Source organism: Octopus sinensis, linkage group LG18, assembly GCF_006345805.1.
Source record: "Octopus sinensis linkage group LG18, ASM634580v1, whole genome shotgun sequence".
NCBI classification, from domain to species: Eukaryota; Metazoa; Mollusca; class Cephalopoda; order Octopoda; family Octopodidae; genus Octopus; species Octopus sinensis.
Genome location: NC_043014.1, coordinates 6,893,678 through 6,914,984, shown reverse-complemented (window position 1 = coordinate 6,914,984; position 21,307 = coordinate 6,893,678). Strand labels below are relative to the sequence as shown.

The window sequence follows — 21,307 nt, the reverse complement described above, 5'->3', positions numbered from 1 at the left end:
ATATTTGGACCAGATATAGAGCTGATTTATCCTTGAGCGTTCAGATTAATCCGTTTGTCAAATGTTATGCTTATTTATCGACATTGTTTAGAATTAATCTCGTAGCTTTGAGATTTTGTTAACGAGGTTATTTAATTTTAGAATGATATTGTAGGGTAGGTGTGAGAGGCCATAACTGGTCAAATCATCGGCCAGATCTGGCCACTTTAAATGCTGAAGAGTTAAAGTCCGCTTTCCATGCCAGCATGGGTTGGACGGTTTGACTGGGGTCTGGGAAGCCAGGAGGCTGCACCAGGCTCCAATCTGATCTGGCAAAGTTTCTGCATGAATCTAACGGGTCTTTGAGAGCTTGTAGAAGCAGGGATGGGCACTTGTCCTCTCCTCCTGACACAACAACTACAAGAAAAGATGGGCGGGTGGCGGGGTTTGTAGAGTATGAACAGGATTGTATGCTGGGGTTGGCGAGGGCAACACAGTGGCTGTAATTAAGAAATAAATTTATAATTGTATGATTTTGTGGTCGTTAGTGCAGGTCTACTTTAACTCTAGCATTTAGACCGGCCAAAATAGTCTTCCCAATTTGTGTTCAATCTGGCCATATCTTGCCTCTCTCACCTACCCTATAATACCATTCTAAACCACTATTACTATTAAGGCAGTGAGCTGGCAGAGTGGTAAGCACACTGGGCAAAATGCGTAGCCGTATTTTGTCTGCCGCTGCGTTCTGAGTTCAAATTCCGCCGAGGTCGACTTTGCCTTTCATCCTTTCAGGGTCGATAAATTAAGTAATGTAAATGCTAAAGGATTTATCACAGCCTCCCTACTCCTAATAAAACTCCGTTTTCCCCATTTGACAATTAAGGATTCAATCTTCCCTGATTGATTAGATTTGATATCTTGGTGGGAAATATTGATCTTTTCTCAGCATTATAGCATTGATTGCTTGTGACCTAGCTTTTTCATTGATAGCAAGTTGCCATTTGTTAGGTTTGCTAATGGACAAGGTTTTCAGCTTTCATTGAGCGCTCCATAACTCTTGAAACTGGCTATGGCGATATATTCAACATTGATGTGATCTTTTGTTTGAAACTGCTTGTTAACCCTTCAGTATTCAGACTACGCCCTGCCAACATGTAATGCTTTTTTAATCGCACTGTTTTGAATTAATCTTGCAGGAGTGGCTGTGTGGTAAGTAGCTTGTTTACCAACCACATGGTTCCGGGTTCAGTTCCACTGCGTGGCACCTTGGGCAAGTGTCTTCTACTATAGCCTCGGGCCGACCAAAGCCTTGTGAGTGGATTTGGTAGACGGAAACTGAAAGAAGCCCGTCGTATATGTTTGTGTGTCTGTGTTTGTCCCCCTAGCATTGCTTGACAACCGATGCTGGTGTGCTTGTGTCCCTGTTACTTAGCGGTTCGGCAAAAGAGACCGATAGAATAAGTACTGGGCTTACAAAAGAATAAGTCCCGGGGTCGAGTTGCTCGATTAAAGGCAGTGCTCCAGCATGGCCGCAGTCAAATGACTGAAACAAGTAAAAGAGTAAGAGTAAAAGAGTATCTCACGGCTTCAAGGTGCAGAAGGTTGGATAGATTTTTTTTTTACTTGTTTCAGTCATTTTGACTGCGGCCATGCTGGAGCACCGCCTTTGGTCGAGCAAATCGACCCTGGGACTTATTCTTTGTAAGCCCAGTACCTATTCTATCGATCTCTTTCGCTAAGCTACGGGGGATGTAAACACACCAGCATCAGTTGTCAAGCAATGCTAGGGGGACAAACACAGACACACAGACATACACACGCATATATATATAAATACATAACCAAATCAAAATAGATGAATATCAATGGAATTTGTATCTTTGTGGTTCCAGTACCGGTGGCACACAAGAAAACCATCCGAAGTGGCCGTAGCTGGTACCGCATCGACTGGCCTCCGTGCTGTGGGCACAACAAACACCATCTGATCGTGGCCGTTCGCCAGCCTCACCTGGCACCTGTGTCGGTGGCACATAAAAACACCATCCAAAGACCCGGCGACGTAGTCAGTCCACCTGTGCATACCTTCCCTCTTATGACACTTGTGAAGACCTGTTGAGGCAGAGGCAAGTGTGTGACACTTGTGAAGACCTGTTGAGGCAGAGGCAAGTGTGTGACACTTGTGGAGACCTGTTGAGGCAAGTGGTGTGACACGCGTGACACTTGTGAAGACCTGTTGAGGCAAGTGAAAATCAAATCAAAATCAAAACAAATCAAAATAGATGAACATCAATGGAATTTGTATCTTTGTGGTTCCAGTACCGGTGGCACACAAGAAAACCATCCGATCGTGGCCGTTCGCCAGCCACATCTGGCACCTGTGTCGGTGGCACATAAAGACACCATCCGAAACCCGGCGACGTAGACAGTCCACCTGTGCATACCTTCCTTCTTGTGACACTTGTGAAGACCTGTTGAGGCAAGTGACACTTGTGAAGACCTGTTGAGGCAAGTGAAAATCAAATCAAATCAAAACAAATCAAAATAGATGAACATAAATGGAATTTGTATCTTTGTGGTACCAGTGCCGGTGGCACACAAGAAAATCATCCGAACGTGGCCGTAGCCAGTACCGCATAGACTGGCCTCCGTGCTTTGGGGACGTACAAACACCATCCGATCGTGGCCGTCCGCCAGCCTCATCTGGCACCTGTGTCGGTGGCACATAAAAACACATCCGAGCGTGGCCGTCTGCCAGCCTCGTCTGGCACCTGTGTCGGTGGCACATAAAAACACCATCCGAGCGTGGCCGTTCGCCAGCCTCGTCTGGCACCTGTGTCGGTGGCACATAAAATCACCCACTACACTCTCGGAGTGGTTGGCGTTAGGAAGGGCATCCAGCTGTAGAAACACTGCCAGATCTGACTGGCCTGGTGCAGCCTTCGGGCTCCCCAGACCCCAGTTGAACCGTCCAACCCATGCTAGCATGGAAAACGGACGCTAAATGATGATGATACGACGGGCTTCTTTCAGTTTCCATCTACCAAATCCACTCACAAGGCTTTGGTCGGCCCGAGGCTATAGCAGAAGAGACTTGCCCAAGATTCCACGCAGTGGGACTGAACCCGGAACCATGTGGTTGGTTAGCAAGCTACTTACCACACAGCCACTCCTGTGCCTATATATAGTTGGTTTGAATATAAAACAATATTTGGGCTGGTTTAAATGCTAAAGAATTAAACTGCTGAGATGGCTGTGGCTCACTTTCTCCCTCTAGCACTTCGGGGGTCAATAATAATTATAATAATCGTCCTGCCTACTATAGGCACATGGTCTGAAATTTGTTGGGAGGGGGTCTAGTTGATTACATTGACCCCAGTGTTTCACTGGAACTTAATTTATTGACCCCGAAGGGATGAAAGGTAAAGTCAACCTCGATGGAATTTGAACTCGGGATGTAGTGATGGGCATAATGCAACTTGGCATTTCATCCATCGTGCTAACAATTCTGCCTGCTCACTGCTTTGATGATGATGATAATAATCAGCATCATCATCATCATCATCGTTTAACGTCTGTTCTCCATGCTAGCATGGATTGGACGGTTCGACCGGGGATCTGGGAAGCCAGAAGGTTGCACCAGGCTCCAGTCTGATCTGGCAGTGTTTCTACAGCTGGATGCCCTTCCTAACGCCAACCATTCCATGAATGTAGTGGGTGCTTTTTACGTGCCACCTGCACAGGTGCCAGGCGATGCTGGCAATAGCCACGATCGGATAGGTGCATTTTACGTGCCACCAGCACGGAAGCCAGTCGAGGCGGCACTGGCCACGGTTCGGATGGTGCTTTTTACGTGCTACTGGCACGGAAGCCAGTCAGAGCGGCGCTGGCATCGGCCACGATTCGGACAGTGCTTTTTATGTGCCACCGGCACGGAAGCCAGTCAAAGCGGCACTGGCATCGGCCACGATTCGGATGTTGCTTTTTATGTGCCACCGGCACGGAAGCCAGTCAAAGCGGCGCTGGCATCGGCCACGATTCGGATAGCGCTTTTTACGTTCCAGGTACAATTTCGACTCCAATAATAATAATAATAATCCTTTCTACTATAGGTACAAAGCCTGAAATTTAAGGAGTGGGGAGGTCGATTACTATGACCCCCTCTCTCCCAGTACTCAACTGGTATTTTACCCCCCCCCCCCCCCCTCAAGGATGAAAAGGGAAGTTGACTCCCAGCAGAATTTGAACTCAAACGTAACGAGATGAGGTTCCGCTACACATTTTGCCCGGCAACCTAACGATTCTGCCAGCTCGCCGCCTTAATAATTAATAATAATAATAATTATATTTCTTTACTACCAACAAAGGGATCAAGTCGATTACATCGATCCCCCAGTGCGTAACTGGTACTTAATTTATCGACCCCCAAAAGGACGAAAGGCATAGTCGACCTCGGCGGAATTTGAACTCGGAACGCTGTGGCGGATGAAATACGGCTACGCATTTCGCCCGGCGTGCTAACGTTTCTGCCAGCTCGCCGCCTTAATAATAATAATAGTTAGTTAGTTAATTTGGCTCAAAAGCAAATAGCAAGGCCATGTAGGGGGACATGGAGTTAAGTACAGGGTGGTGTTCATGTAAAGAGTTCAGGCCACTTGAGGTCCAGGGAGGCTTTGAACAAAGCGGTCGTCGGCATCTTCACCAGTAGTAGTAGTAGTAATAGTGTTTTCAAATTCTGGTCCAAGGCCAACTGCTTTAGGGGAAGGGGGTGAAGTTGATGACATAATGGTACTTATTGAACCCCACAGTGTGTGAAAGAATGACATTTCACCAATAAATCAGTTTCGCTATTGTCTCTTTGCAAACAGTTTCGAGGCTTTTGTATACAAGGAAACGATTGATTGCATATTTACTCACACACACACACACATACACCATTAAATATGGCTGACAGGATATGAAATAAGTTTTCGACCTACACAGAAAAATAATTATGTTGTCAATATGAATTGTGATAATATTGTTTTCGTATATTTACTTAGTTTCACTTTCATTTTCTCTGATGCTACACCCCTCCATATTCTCATTCTTTGGACTAATCTGTTGAGCTATTGATTATTATTGTTGTCCATCTCGCTTTTTGTCACCTGATCATGCAGGTGACCCTCTGGTTGGTAAGCTTCTTTCCTAACCACATGCGTCCAGGTTCAGTCCCACTCATTGCATGGCACCTTGGCTACTGAATGCCTTCTGTTGTAACCCCACCGGATCGCCCAAAGCCTTGTAAGTGGGTTTGGTTGATGGTAACTGAAAGGTGGAGAGCTGGCAGAATCGTTAGCACGTCGGGCGAAATGCTTAGCGGTATTTCGTCTGCCGTTACGGTCAGAGTTCAAATTCTGCCGAGGTTGACTTTGCCTTTCATCCTTTCGGGGTCAATAACTTAAGTACCAGTTATGCACTGGGGATTGATATAATCGACTTAATCCATTTGTCTGTCCTTGTTTGTCTCCTCTGTGTTTAGCCCCTTGTGGGTAGTAAAGAAATAGGTATTTCGTTTGCCATTACATTCAGAGTTCAAATTCTGCCGAGGTCGACTTTGCCTTTCATCCTTTCGGGGTCGATAAGTTAAGTACCAGTTATGCACTGGGGTCGATGTAATCGACTTAATCCGTTTGTCTGTCCTTGTTTGTCCACTCTTTGTTTAGCCCCTTTTGGGTAGTAAGGAAATAGGTATTTCGTTTGCCGTTCGCCAGCCTCGTCTGGCACCTGTGTCGGTGGCACATAAGAAAACACCATCCGAGCGTGGCCGTCTGCCAGCCTCGTCTGGCACCTGTGTCGGTGGCACATAAAAACACTATCCGAGCGTGGCTGTCTGCCAGCCTCGTCTGGCACCTGTGTCTGGCACGGGGGCCAGGCGAGGCTGGCAGACAGCCACGGACGGATGGTGCTTTTTACGTGCCACCGGCACGGGGGCCAGGCGTGGTTGGCAACGGCCACAATCGGATGGTGCTTTTTACGTGCCACCGGCACAGAGGCCTGTCGGGGCGGCGCTGGTAACGGCCACGATTCGGATGGTTCGCTTACGTGCCACCGGCACTGGTATCACGGCTGCAATTTCCATTGATGTTGATCGATTTCGATTTTGCTTCTGGTTTCTGATATTTGATTTATAATTTCTATCATAATATTCATTGTCCGAGGAGGCAGCCTCCCCATCCCTTGGGAGGAGAAAGAAAAACAAACAAGCCGAGCTGTTGCTAATGGATGAGAGAATTCTGAGCTTGTGCTACAAGTTTTCTAGACTTCCCTGTTATTTAATAGTCTGTCTGTCTGTCTATCTGTCCACTTAATCGGGTGGTATTGAAAGAGTTGGTGTGTGACACTGTGTTGGACAGTCAAGCATCAGGTGACTAGCAGCCATTGATTAATCTCTTGCGATGGCTGGCTCTATGCGTTTATATCATCATCAACATCCTTTGCATGCTGGTATGCGTTGGACGGTTTGACAGGAGTATATATATGTGTGTATATATATATATATATATATATATATATATGCGTGTGTGTGTCTGTGTTTGTCCCCCTAGCATTGCTTGACAACCGATGCTGGTGTGTTTATGTCCCCGTCACTTAGCGGTCTGGCAAAAGAGACCGATAGAATAAGTACTGGGCTTACAAAGAATAAGTCCCAGGATCGATTTGTTCGACTATAGGCGGTGCTCCAGCATGGCCGCAGTCAAATGACTGAAACAAGTAAAAGAGTAAATTGGTAAAGCTTGACCAAATCAGAAACTACTAATTTGGTGCTTTGTAAACAGTTATAAAAATATATTACTTTTTTTTTTTTTTTTCGACTGAAAATGCAGTGAAAACAGCGTTTTTTGACAAGGTTGTCGCCTTTTTGGCTCTCAGTTGTGTCAAGAAGGTTAACGGGAGTTACTTTCATCAGTTTATGAGTTATCGTCTTTCCGTATCCGCTGCTTGTCAAAACCTGTTTGGACGGAGGAAAGAGAGAAAAACCAAGTTGAACCTTGCACAACCAAACAATATTACTCTTTTACTCTTTTACTTGTTTCAGTCATTTGACTGCGGCCATGCTGGAGCACCGCCTTTGGTCAAGCAAATCGACCCCCAGGACTTATTCTTTGTAAGCCTTGCACTTATTCTATCGGTCTCTTTTGCCGAGCTGCTAAGTTACGGGGACGTAAACACACCAGCATTGGTTGTCAAGCGATGTTGGGGGAACAAACACACATACACACACACACACACACATACATATATATATATATATATATAGGCGCAGGAGTGGCTGTGTGGTAAGTAGCTTGTTTACCAACCACATGGTTCCGGGTTCAGTCCCACTGCGTGGCACCTTGGGCAAGTGTCTTCTACTATAGCCTCGGGCTGACCAAAGCCTTGTGAGTGGATTTGGTAGACGGAAACTGAAAGAAGCCTGTCGTATATATGTATATATATGTGTGTCTGTGTGTGTCCCCCTAGCATTGCTTGACAACCGATGCTGGTGTGTTTACGTCCCCGTCACTTAGCGGTTCGGCAAAAAGAGACCGATAGAATAAGTACTAAAGGTGGTGCTCCAGCATGGCCGCAGTCAAATGACTGAAACAAGTAAAAGAGAATATATGTATGCGTGTGTTACACGTATTTATATATTTGTGTACATATTTATGTATTTAAGCTGGGTCCTGCGGAGGGCTCTTCACTGGGTGTCGGACCCAACAAAGATGCATCATTATTAAACTTGACCAATATTTTCCAAGCATCGGACAATTTTCATCAACTTGGAACTTATTGTAAAGCTACCGTGATAAACATTTCTTGTCCGTACAATTGTCTTTTTTTTTTTTTTCTCTCTAACCTCTTTTTCTTTCTCTCTCTTTCTGTTGATTGTTTGCAACCATCACCAGTACCACCACCATTGCCACCACAGTTGCCATACGCATACACCATTCAGACTTCTGACGCCACCACCATCAATGCCTTTGACTTCTGCCTTCCCCTCCACCACCATCACCACTGTCTTTCACATCGCTTACCATCACCCTTGTCCCTGACTGCTTCAGCTACCACCACTACCACCATCTTTGCCGTCGCCTCCACCTCTATCACAATTACAGCTCATACTATTACTATCACCCCGTTACCATCACAACCATCAATCTATCACTGTCTCTATGCCTACTATTACTCTCACCCCCAACATGAGCAATAGTAGGAGTGTTAATGAATAGTGAGAGAGGGGATCAGTGTGTGACACACTGACACACAGAAATTAGTTACTACATTTATGTTAGATGTGTATATATTTATGTACTTATGTGTATGCCAGTGCTCGAACGTGGCCGATGCCAGCACTACCTTGACTGGCTCCAGTGCCGGTGGCACATAAAAAAGCACCATCCGAACATGGCCGTTGTCAGCGCCGCCTTGGCTGGCTTCCGTACTGGTGGCACGTTAAAAGTTCCAACTGATCGTGGCCGATGCCAGACCCCACTGGCACCTGTGCAGGTGGCACGTAAAAAGCACCCACTACACTCGCGGAGTGGTTGGCGTTAGGAAGGGCATCCAGCTGTAGAAACTCTGCCAGATCAGACTGGAGCCTGGTGCAGCCCCTGGCTTCCCAGACCCCGGTCGAACCGTCCAACCCGTGCTAGCGCGGAAAACGGGCGTTAAACGATGATGTACTTATGTGTATACAGTAATACTCTACTTTACGAAAGCTCGGGTTTATGAGTTTTCTTTTTCAAGCACAAGATTAAAATTTTGGACAAAGTGCAAAAGTTCCAACTTCCATAGCCGAAGGTTCTGCATGTTACTCAGAAATTTATAGAATGCTAAAGAAAGCTTCTTCTAAACAAACAACTCTAGACTTGTCTTTTTTTTTTTTAAAAAAAGAAAAATCTGCAAGTCTGTGCTTGGGAATCGGTGACCATGTCTACAAGTTAAGTTAAATTTTTGGCTCAAAAAGCAAAAAGCAAGGCCATGTAGGGGGACATGGAGTTATGTACAGGGAGGGTGTACATGTAAAGAGTTCAGGCCATTTGTGGTCAAGGGAGACTTTGAACCGAGCGGTCGTCGGCATCTTCACCATCTCATCCGGCAGCTTATTCCACGGATCTGCAACCCAGACGGAGAAAGCCCCTCTCCTTCGATTGAGATGAAATCGTCACAGATAGAGCTTTTCGGAGTGACCCCGCAGCCGGCGCTCTGGAGCAGGAGTGAAGAACAGCTCTTTCGAGTGATGGTGTGCGTGATTCTAGCGTGAGCGAAAGTGATTCACAAAAGAGATTATAATATTTTTTTATTATAAATGATCTTGACATTCTCTTTACTTCACATAAAATATTCTTTACATTCTGATGTTGCTTTATTGCCATTTAATTGCGTGTTTTATAAATTTTATAGGTAAGATATTTTTCTGGGAACGAGTTACGATTTATTACCTTGCAACTATGGGAAATTATTGATCTGCTTTCTGAATCTATTCTTTATGAGCTGTCTCTGGGAATAAATTAACGCATATTTGTGTGTACGCATGTGTGTATATATTTACATATTTGTGTATATATATTTATGTGACCGTGACGTGATCGACCAGGCTGTCAGATGTTACTACTCATCACTGGTCACAATGCGCTTCGCATTGTTTTAGCCTTCAAATGACGCCGCCCCACTGGCTAAGCGAGCAGGCCATATATATTTATGTATATTCCACACACATGTATTTGTGTATGTATACATCTACATGTATGCATGTCCACACACATGTATTGGAGCTCTTTTTATTCTGTTCAATACTTGTTTCGCATGAATGAAATTTCTGCCTGATGTATTTTTTATTGAGGAGTGTCACGTAGATTGTGCTGAGGTAATGGAGATTGGGCATGCTCACCTTGTGACTTCTTTTTTTTTCTTCTTTTTCTTTCCTGCTTTTCCCTGTCATGTAAACAATACATAATAACAACAACAGTTTGACTTTTTTTTATATATATATATACTAGCAGTATCGCCCGGCGTTGCTCGGGTTTGTAAGGGAAATAACTATATAAGCATTTTTAGAGAGTTATAGCCAAAAAATAGCAAAAAATGCATTAAAAATGGGGAAAAAATGATGGTAAGTTATTTTTAAAATCGTAGACTCATCGTAGACATTTTTAGAGAGTTACTTCCCCTATATAATAGCGAAAAAATGCATTAAAATGGAAAAAATGATGGTAAGTTATTTTTAAAATCGTAGACTCATCGTAAACATTTTTACAGTTACTTCCCTTATATAATAGCGAAAAAAATGCATCAAAATGGGAAAAAATGATGGTAAATTATTTTAAAAATCGTTGACTCATCGTAGACATTTTTAGAGAGTTACTTCCCTTATATAATAGCGAAAAAAATGCATCAAAATGGAAAATAATGATGGTAAATTATTTTTTAAATCGTAGACTCATCGTAGACGCGCGCTAATACCCAGAAGGGTTCGATATGAATCACGACTATAAGATACCTGGTTTTGGTTACACTGCACCGCAAAATGTGGGAGTAGTTAGGAATCTAAATCGTAGGAGACAGACAGCACACAACCTCACTTAAGATTTTGTGTGTGTGAGAGAGTAAGACAGTTGTGTTCTGAAGACATAAACATGACAGGAGCTTTTAGTTTTTAACTTGTTTCAGTCATAAAACTGTGGTCATACTGGGGCACTCCTTGAGTTTGAAGGGTTTGGCCTAACAAATCGCCCCCAGTACTTTAACCCTTTAGCATTCAAACCGGCCATATCTGGCCAAAATATTTAACCTGTTTTACATTGAAACTATCCAGATCTCACCTTTCACCTCAGCCCTACCATGTCATTCTAAAACTAAAAAATTACATCACTGGAATCTCTAAACTACAAGATAATCCAGGATTAATTCAAACCATTTTAAATAAACAAACATCACATTTGACAGAATAATCTGAACATTAAAGAGTTAACCCTTTCATTATTGTATTTCTGTTGAGATGTTCTGTGTTTCTTTCAATTAATTTTAAATATAACAAAGAATTTAGTAAATTAACTTAGTTATCATTCAGCTAGTGTTAGGAACATAAATTGTGATTAAGGTTTGGTGGAAGATTTTAATTCAGAACTTAAGAAAACAAGACATTTTACCACAGAGCCAGGGGCGGTTTCAGCCGGGTTGGTATCAAAAGGATTAAGAATTGTTTCTCTATTATGTATTTTAACCCTTTTGTTACCATATTTCTGTTGAGATGCTCTGTGTTTCTTTCAATTAATTTTAAAAGTAACAAAGAATTTAGTAAAATAACTTAGTTATCATTAAGCTAGTGTTAGGAACATAAATTGTGACTAAGGTTTGGTGGAAGATTTTAATTCAGAACTTAAGAAAACAAGACATTTGTACTGCAGAGCCAGAGGCGGTTTCAACCGGGTTGGTAACGAAAGGGTTAAGAATAGACCTGGTATTTATTCCTTTTGCTAGCCACTAAGTTTTGGGGACATAAACAAACCAGCACCGGTAATCAAGTGGTGGTTGTGGGCTGTAAATCATAAGCAGAAAGGCAGGCACACATGATGGGCTTTTTTCAGTTTCTACCTACCAGATCCACTCAAGGCCTGGGGCTACAGATTTTTGCCCAAGGTGCCACACAGTGGGGACACAATCTGGAACCATATGGTTGAGAGACAAACTTCTTAACAACACGTCAGCCTGTGCCAGAGATTTGACCCTTTGGAATTTAAATTGGCCAGATCCAACATCTCACACCTACCCTACAATGTCATAGTGAAAATATGGAGTGACATCATAGAAACCTTGAAGATTATGAGGCAATGCTTGAGTAATTCAAAACGATGTGTACAAAATAAGTAGGAGATTGGACAGAGAAATGTGAATGTTAAAAAGTTGAGGAATTGCATGATTAACTGCAAACTGTGGGTAAATAAACATTACGTTTGACAGGATAATCTGAATGCCCAGGGATTAAACCTAAAATGAGTAGAACATTTGGGCCTTTTGTGGTCATTTTAAATGCTAAAGGGTTGATTTGTTGCAATGCTCTGAATTCTTACTTGCTGGTGTCTTTCTTTAATACCTTTTACCTCCACAATGTATGACCACCACAAATTTTTAACAAGGTATTTTTTTTTTTTTTTACAGTATATTGCCCAGATGGCAGCTGCCCTACAATACTGTCACCAGAAAAAGGTGATTCACAGAGACATCAAACCAGAAAACATTTTACTCGGCTTAAAAGGTGAATTAAAAATTGCAGATTTTGGCTGGTCTGTCCATGCTCCAACTTCAAGGTACTTACTCTTTACTCTTTTACTTGTTTCACTCATTTGACTTCGGCCATGCTGGAGCACCGCCTTTAGTCAACAAGTCAACCCCGGGACTTATTCTTTGTAAGCCCAGTGCGTATTCTATCGGTCTCTTTAGCCGAACCGCTAAGTTACGGGGACATAAACACACCAGCATCGGTTGTCAAGCAATGCTAGGGGGACAGACACATACACACACACACACACACATATATATATATATATATATATATATATATATATATATATATATACGACGGGCTTCTTTTCAGTTTCCGTCTACCAAATCCACTCACAAGGCATTGGTCGGCCCGGGGCTATAGCAGAAGACACTTGCCCAAGATGCCAGGCAGTGGGACTGAACCTAGAACCATGTGGTTAGTTAGCAAGCTACTTACCACACAGCCACCCCTGGGCCTTGTTTTTAGCTTTTCATGTTTTTCGTTCTTGTTTTGTGTTTTTTTTTTTATTTGCATAAAAATAGCAATACTGTGTGTGTGTGTAGAGAGAGAGAGAGAGAGAGAGAGAGAGACCAGTGGTTTTCAACCAGGGTTCCGCCAAGTTCCGCAAGAAGTTACAAAACTGCTAAAATCTGCAGTAATTTTTAAGTCTCCTGTGCAGATATGTGTGTATAAGACTATTAAATTATTGCACAGGGGTTCCTCGAGCCAGTGGAATGTTTCCTTGGGGTTCCGCTCCAACAAACAATTTGAAAAGCACTGGTGTAGACAGACAGACAGACAGGTGCAGACATGGTTCTCGGTTCCGTCCCCCTGCGTGGCACCTTAGGGCAAGTGTCTTCTACTATAGCCTTGGACCAATCAAAGTCTTGTGGGAGGGGATTTGGTAGATGGAAACTGAAAGAATCCCGTTGTGTGTTTGTGTCTCCTTGTCTTGATATCATATGATTGTTGTAAGTGAATTCCATTCCTTTTCAATATTCTGTGAAAACCTGTCTGGCTTTGGGGGTGGGGAAATATTACCTTCCCGACAGGTGAGAGTTGGTGTCAGGAAAGGCATCCAGCTGTAGAAACCAACCTATACAAGCGTGGAAATATGGATGTTAAAATGGTGTGTCTATGTGCTTGGTAATAAGTTAAGTTAATTTTTTGGCTCAAAAAGCAAAAAGCAAGGCCATGTAGGGGGACATGGAGTTATGTACAGGGTGGTGTTCATGCCATTTGTGGTCAAAGGAGACTTTGAACCGAGCGGTCATCGGCATCTTCACCGTTTCGTCCGGCAGTTTATTCCACGGACCCGCAACCTGGACGGAGAAAGCCCCTCTCCTTCGATTGAGATGAAATCGTCGCAGATAGAGCTTTTTGGAGTGACCCCGCAGCCGACGCTCTGGAGCAGGAGTGAAGAACAGCTCTTTCGAGAGGTTACACTTTCCACTTATGATGTTGTGAGCAAGAATGAGATCACCACGGCGTCGTCATTTTTCTAGAGAATAAAGGTCAAGTGTCTTCAGCCTTTCTTCATAAGACAAATGCTTGAGACCAAGAACCATGCGGGAGCCAGCTTCTGGACTCTTTCGAGATGATCTATGTCTTTGAGGAGATAAGGAGAAGAGGCTTAAATCCCGTACTATCCATCCTCCATCATTTTGAATCTGGGTTTTGTCCCTGTTAACGGGTGGCTGGATCTACCTCAATGCTATATCAACTGCCCTTACACCATCTTGCTTGGTTTGGGGCGTCCTCCCTTCTCAAGCCAACCCTCCCAAACTCCTTCTCAAGCCAACCCTCCCAAACTCCTTCTCTACCTGTCCCTTCCACATTTTCCTTGGTCTACCTTGCTTTCGCTGTCCGTTTACCTCAAACTCTTGCACCCTCCTTAGAAAATGCTCCTTATCCCTCAACACAGGCTCATACCACTGCAGTCCATTCCACCGATCCTCCAGCCCCGCCATCCCCATCAAGTCCTCAACCCTCCTCTTATCAAGCAGCCTCATGTCATACATTTCTCTCACCATCACCCTCAGTCCTTTACATAATTGCCATCGCTCTCCCTCAAACTCCATGTCTCACTCCCATACAGCATTGCAGCTTTCACACAACTCCTATAGACCTTTCCTTTCGTCTTCAATGAGAACCCTTTCCCAGATTACAGACTGGAAAATTGCTCGTTATTTATCATCATCATCATCATTGTTTAGCGTCCGCTTTCCATGCTAGCATGGGTTGGACGGTGCAACTGGGGTCTGGTAAGCCAGAAGGCTGCACCAGGCCCAGTCTGATCTGGCAATGTTTCTACGGCTGGATGCCCTTCCTAACGCCAACCACTCCATGAGGGTAGTGGGTGCTTTTTACATGCCACCAGCTCAGGTGCCAGATGAGGCTGGCAAACGGCCACGATCGGATGGTGCTTTTTACGTGCCACCCACAAGGGGCTAAACATAGAGGGGACAAACAAGGACAGACAAACGGATTAAGTCGATTACATCGACCCCAGTGCGTAACTGGTACTTAATTTATCGACCCCGAAAGGATGAAAGGCAAAGTCGACCTCGGCGGAATTTGAACTCAGAACGTAACGACAGACGAAATACCTATTTCTTTACTACCCACAAGGGGCTAAACACAGAGGGGACAAACAAGGACAGACAAACGGATTAAGTTGATTACATCGACCCCAGTGCGTAACTGGTACTTAATTTATCGACCCCGAAAGGATGAAGGGCAAAGTCGACCTCAGCTGAATTTGAACTCAGAACATAGAGACGAAATACGGCTACGCATTTCGCCCGGCGTGCTAACGGTTCTGCCAGCTCGCCGCCTTTAATTATATTTAATTTATATCGTTAAGCAAAATATGACGGCGATCACAGTAGTCTTCTACCTGGCTCCTGTCAAACCATCCAACCCATGCCAGCATGAAAAACGGACGTTAAATGATGAGAGGATGATGATTACAATATATGAAAACAGCAAGCAAACGTATTCATCTAAAATTCCTATTCAAGGCAGAAAAATAACATAAAAAATTATTCTTGTTTAGACATGTTTTCAGCCATGTTATACGCCTCTATCTCTTTATATTTTAATGACTTTTACTAGTTTTATTTTGTCTAATTACTGCTAGGTGGAGGCGCGTGGCTTAGTGGTTAGGGTGTCAGCACCATGATCGTAAGATTGTGGTTTCGGTTCCTGGACCGGGCGACGCGTTGTGTTCATGAGCAAGACACTTCATTTCACGTTGCTCCAGTCCACTCAGCTGGCAAAAATGAGTAACGCTGCGATGGACTGGCATCCCGTCCAGCTGGGGAACACATATGCCATAGAAACCGGGAAACTGGGCCCATGAGCCTGGCTAGGCTTTAAAAGAGCGCATTTATTATAATTACTGCTAGAGGTACAATTTAGTGTTACCCCACTGCCCCTAAAGCCTGGCAGCCCCTTCAACAAGCTGAGGGCTCCCTTGGAAGTGGTCTCACTTGTGATGAGAACCCGTGGTCGATGACTCTCAGTTCACTGCCTTTTATCTTGTTTCAATTATTGGACTCTGGCCGTGGTGGGGGAGGGTTTTTAGTTGCAGAAATTGACCCCCAAGTATTTTTTGTTCTTTTTTATCTCTTTGACTTGTTTCAGTCATTTGATTGTGGCCTTGCTGGAGCACTGCCTTTAGTCGAACAAATCGACCCTGGGACTTATCATTTTGTAAGCCCAGTACTTATTCTATTGGTCTCTTTTGCCGGACCACTAACGGGGACGTAAGCACACCAGCATCAGTTGTTGTGCGATGTGGGTGGGGGCAGACGCATGCATGCACACACACTCACATATACGATGGGCTTCTTTCAGTTTCCGTCTACCAAATCCACACCCAAGGTGCCACACAGAGGGACTGAACCCAGGACCATGTGGTTGGGAAACGAGCTACTTACCACACAGCCATGCCTGTGTGTGTTTTTATATATATATGTATATACATACATACATATATATATATATACACATACATGTATATACATACATATATATACACATGTATATACATACATATATATATATATATATATATATACACATACATACATATACATATATATATATATACACATACATATATATATATACACATACATATATATATATATATTATATATATATATATATATATATATACACACATACATATATATAATATATATATATATATATATATACACATACATATATATATACACACATACATATATATATATATATATATATATATATATATATATATAATATATATATATACACATACATATATATATATACACATACATATATATATATACACATACAGATATATATATATATACACACATACAGATATATATACACATATATATATAATATATATATATATATATATATACATATATATACGACGGGCTTCTTTCAGTTTCCATCTGCCAAATCCATTCACAAGGCTTTGGTCAGCCCAAGGCTATAGAAGACACTTGCCCAAGTTGCCGACTGAACCCAGAACCATGTGGTTGGTAAACAAACCACTTACCACGCAGCCGTATACATTTTTCTTTGAGGTCTGCTATTTATGCTACCATTTTCCTTTTGTTTTTCTTGTAGACGTACCACATTGTGTGGAACTCTTGACTACCTGCCTCCAGAGATGATCGAGAACCGGCCGCATGATGACAAGGTGGACTTGTGGAGTCTTGGAGTGTTGTGCTACGAGTTTGTGGTTGGTAGGCCACCATTTGAGGCCGATGGCCACACAGAGACATATCGCAGAATAACGAAAGTTATTTACACAATCCCCGATTACGTGAGTTCAGATGCTGCCGACCTGATTAAAAAGGTACACTTACCTCTCTTCTCAGCTAAATAATGTTGTGTGGTGATTTCAGGTGTGTGTGTGAGTTTGGTAAGTCGTTGTTTATGGATGTGGGTGCATGGTTAGGAACCTTGCTTTCTGATCTTGTGGGCTTGGATTCAGTTCCACTCTGTGTGTACATCAGCTTGGATACATTTCTTGTATTATATAAAAATCAGAACCAAAATCGTAGTCGATCAACATCAATGGGAATTGCAGCTGTGATACCAGTGCCGGTAGCATGTAAGCGAACCATCCGAATGTGGCCGTTGCCAGCAGCGCCACGACTGGCCTCCGTGCCGGTGGCACGTAAAAAGCACCATCTGATCGTGGCTGTTGCCAGCCTCGCCTGGCCCCCGTGCCAGTGGCACGTAAAAGGCACCATCCAACCGTGGCCGTTTGCCAACCCTGTCTGGCACCGGTGCCGGTGGGACGTAAAAAGCACCCACTACACTCACGGAGTGGTTGGTGTTAGGAAGGGCATCCAGCCGTAGAAACATTGCCAGATCAGACTGGGCCTGGTGCAGGCTTCTGGCTTCCCAGACCGCAGTTGAACTGTCCAACCCATGCCAGCATGGAAAGCGGATGCTAAATGATGATATAGCCCTGGGCCGACCAAATCCTTCTGACTGGATCTTGTAGACAGAAACTGGAAGAAACTGTTGTGTGGGTCTTTGTCCAGACACCACACGATGCTTGGGTATGATCATTGTTGTCATACATGTGAGGTGAGTCATTTCCAGTGTTTTGTGAAAAACGTCTGGCCCTGGTGAAATATCACTTTACGTGGTATGGGTTAGGGACAGGAAGGGCATCTGACTGTAGTAAATCTGCCCCAACGAATTCTATCTAACTGATGTAAGCCCGGAAGAGTGGATGTTAAAATGGTGTGTGTTCGAGGTTAGAGCATCAGGCTTGTAATCATGAAGTAGTGAGTTCAGTTTCCAAATTGGGCTGTGTTGTTTTTCTTGAGCAAGACACATTATCTGTCACATTGTGGAGGCGCAATGGCCCAGTTGTTAGGGCAGCGGACTCGCGGTCATAGGATCGCGGTTTCGATTCCCAGACCGGGCGTTGTGAGTGTTTATTGAGCGAAAACACCTAAAAAGCTCCATGAGGCTCCGGCAGGAATGGTGGTGATCCCTGCTGTACTCTTTCTCTTACTCTTACTTCCTGTCTCTGTTGTACCTGTATTTCAAGAGGCCGGCCTTGTCACTCTCTCTGTCACGCTGAATATCCCCGAGAACTACGTTAAGGGTGCACGTGTCTGTGGAGTGCTCAGCCACTTACACGTTAATTTCACGAGCAGGCTGTTCTGTTGATTCGGATCAACCGGAACCCTCACCGTCGTAACCGACGGAGTGCTTCCATCCATCTGTCACATTGCTCCAGTTCCCTCAACTGTAGAAATGAAGTGCAATGTCACTGGGGCCAAGTTGTATCAACCTTTGGCTTTCCCTTGGATAACATTGGTGGCATTGAGAAAGGGGAGGCTGGTGTGCATGGGTGACTGCCGGTCTTCCATAAACCTTTCCTAAGCTTGTATCTCTGATGGGGAATCTTCTAGGTGCAGTCCCATAGTAATTTGTGACTGAATGGGGTCATTATGAGAGGATGCTTATGTGAAGGTGCATGGCTCAGTGGTTAGAGCACTGAGCTTACAATTATATGGTTGTGTTCTTGAGCAAGACACTTTATTTCATGTTGCTCCAGTTCACTCAGCTGTAGAGGTGAGTTGTGATGTTACTGGTGCCAAGCTACATCGGCTCCTTTGCCTTTCCCTTGGATAACATCAGTGGCATGGAGAGGAGAGGCTGGTATGCATAGGCGGCGAGCTGGCAGAAAGGTTAGCACGCCGGGCAAAATGCTTAGCCGTATTTCGTCTGCCGTTACGTTGTGAGTTCAAATTCCGCCGAGGTCGACTTTGCCTTTCATCCTTTCGGGGTCGATAAATTAAGTACCAGTTATGCACTGGGGTCGATGTTTGTCCCCTCTGTCCCTTGTGGGTAGTAAAGAAATAGGTATTTCATCTGCCGTTACGTTGTGAGTTCAAATTCCGCCGAGGTCGACTTTGCCTTTCATCTTTCGGGGGTCGATAAATTAAGTACCAGTTATGCACTGGGGTCGATGTTTGTCCCCTCTGTCCCTTGTGGGTAGTAAAGAAATAGGTATTTCATCTGCCGTTACGTTGTGAGTTCAAATTCCGCCGAGGTCGACTTTGCCTTTCATCCTTTCGGGGTCGATAAATTAAGTACCAGTTATGCACTGGGGTCGATGTTTGTCCCCTCTGTCCCTTGTGGGTAGTAAAGAAATAGGTATTTCATCTGCTGTTACGTTGTGAGTTCAAATTCCGCCGAGGTCGACTTTGCCTTTCATCCTTTCGGGGTCGATAAATTAAGTACCAGTTATGCACTGGGGTCGATGTTTGTCCCCTCTGTCCCTTGTGGGTAGTAAAGAAATAGGTATTTCATCTGCCATTACGTTGTGAGTTCAAATTCCGCCGAGGTCGACTTTGCCTTTCATCCTTTCGGGGTCGATAAATTAAGTATCAGATACGCACTGGGGTCGATGCAATCGACTTAATACCTATGTCTGTCTTTGTTTGTCCCCTCTGTGTTTAGCCCCTTGTGGGTAATAAAGAAATAGGTATGGATGGGCAACTGCTGGTCTTCCACAAACAACCTTGCCCGGACTTAAGCTTCGGATAGGGAACTTTCTATGTGCAGTCCTATGGCCCCTCATGACCGCTGAAGGGTGTCTTTAATTAATATGATGTTTACACATTGCTTTTTATTTCTCTTTGCAGCTTTTGCGATTTGACCCTGCTCAAAGACTGCCTTTGACAGGTGTACTCAACCACCGTTGGATCACATCGAAATGCAATATTACCATCCCAGTGGTTCCACAGTCAACAGAATCTCAATAATATTTTAGCATTTACTTTACCTACCTACCTACCTAACCAACCAACCAGCCAGCCGACCAAGCGACCACTCTTCCCTCCACCCCCATTTTTGTTTTTTTTGTTTCCTCCTCCTCCTCCTCTTATGAAAACCACTCAGTTTATGACCCATGGCAAGAACTGCAATAAAGAAACTCCTTTGTAAACAGAAACTGAAAAGACTGAAAAAACGAAAATTCTTGCAAGAAAAAGGTAGATTGGCTGGCAAGGTGTAGATAATAAAATTTTTCCTGGACACTCCTTTTACCCACCCTCTTTATCACCACCACCCCCATCTGATGGTTGTGCCCGCCCCCATCTGATGGTTGTGCCCCACCCCCATCTGATGGTTGTGCCCCACCCCCATCCTCTTCTGAATAATTTGAAATTTCTCATTTGTTCTCAAGACTGTTTTCTCTTGATAATTCTGTGCTTTGGAGATGTATGTATGTATGTATGTATGTGTGTGTGTGGTTATTTTAGTAACAAACCCTGTCGTGTGTGATTTGTGTATGTATGTATGTGTATATAATTGTATCTGTATGCGTTGAAAAGGAATTTAAGAAACCTAATTATATGAAATAAATGAACCCTACATATATAAACTCGTTGTTTCTTTGTTTGTGACTTCACCCACGCACATACATGCTCTTATATTTTTGAAGAGAACAGACAGACATGCTCATCAAATCAGCCTCATTGGTATAGTTAGTTAGTTAGTTAATTTTTTGGCGCAAAAAGCAAGGCCATGTAGGGGGACATGGAGTTATGTACAGGGTGGTGTTCATGCAAAGAGTTCAGGCCACTTGTGGTCAAGGGAGACTTTGAACCGAGCGGTCGTCGGCATCTTCACTATCTCGTCTGGCAGCTTATTCCATGGATCCGCAACCCGGACGGAGTAAGCCCCTCTTAACCATGATGCATTGCTCTTCTCTCTCTCTCTCTCTCTCTCTCTCTTTTTCCTCTCTCTTCTCTCTCTCTCTCTCACTCTCTCTCTCTCTCTCTCGTCTTTACCATTCTTTTCTCTAGAGCTCTCACTTTTGTTTCAGTAATTTGACAGCGGCCATGCTACAGCACCACCTCTAGTCGAACAAATCGACCACAGGACTTATTCTTTGTAAGCCTAGTACTTATTCTATCAGTCTCTTTTGCCAAACCGCCACTTTACGGGGACGTAAGCACACCAACATCGGTTGTCAAGCGACAAACAGACACAAAT

The 21,307-nt window shown here is 43.8% G+C and overlaps 1 protein-coding gene across 2 annotated transcripts in view; it reads left to right on the top strand.

Moving 5' to 3' along the window:
* The window catches only part of LOC115221466 (aurora kinase C), a 71,266-nt gene extending 50,573 nt beyond the window's left edge, over window positions 1-20,693 (top strand). For both annotated transcript variants that reach the window (XM_029791651.2, XM_036510689.1), the window contains 3 exons: window positions 12,157-12,305; window positions 16,901-17,132; window positions 19,954-20,693. In XM_029791651.2, the coding sequence (XP_029647511.1) occupies window positions 12,157-12,305; window positions 16,901-17,132; window positions 19,954-20,073 (501 nt within the window). In that variant the 3' untranslated portion in view covers window positions 20,074-20,693. The remainder of the gene's footprint in view (window positions 1-12,156; window positions 12,306-16,900; window positions 17,133-19,953) is intronic.
* The last annotated feature ends 614 nt before the right edge of the window (window positions 20,694-21,307 follow it).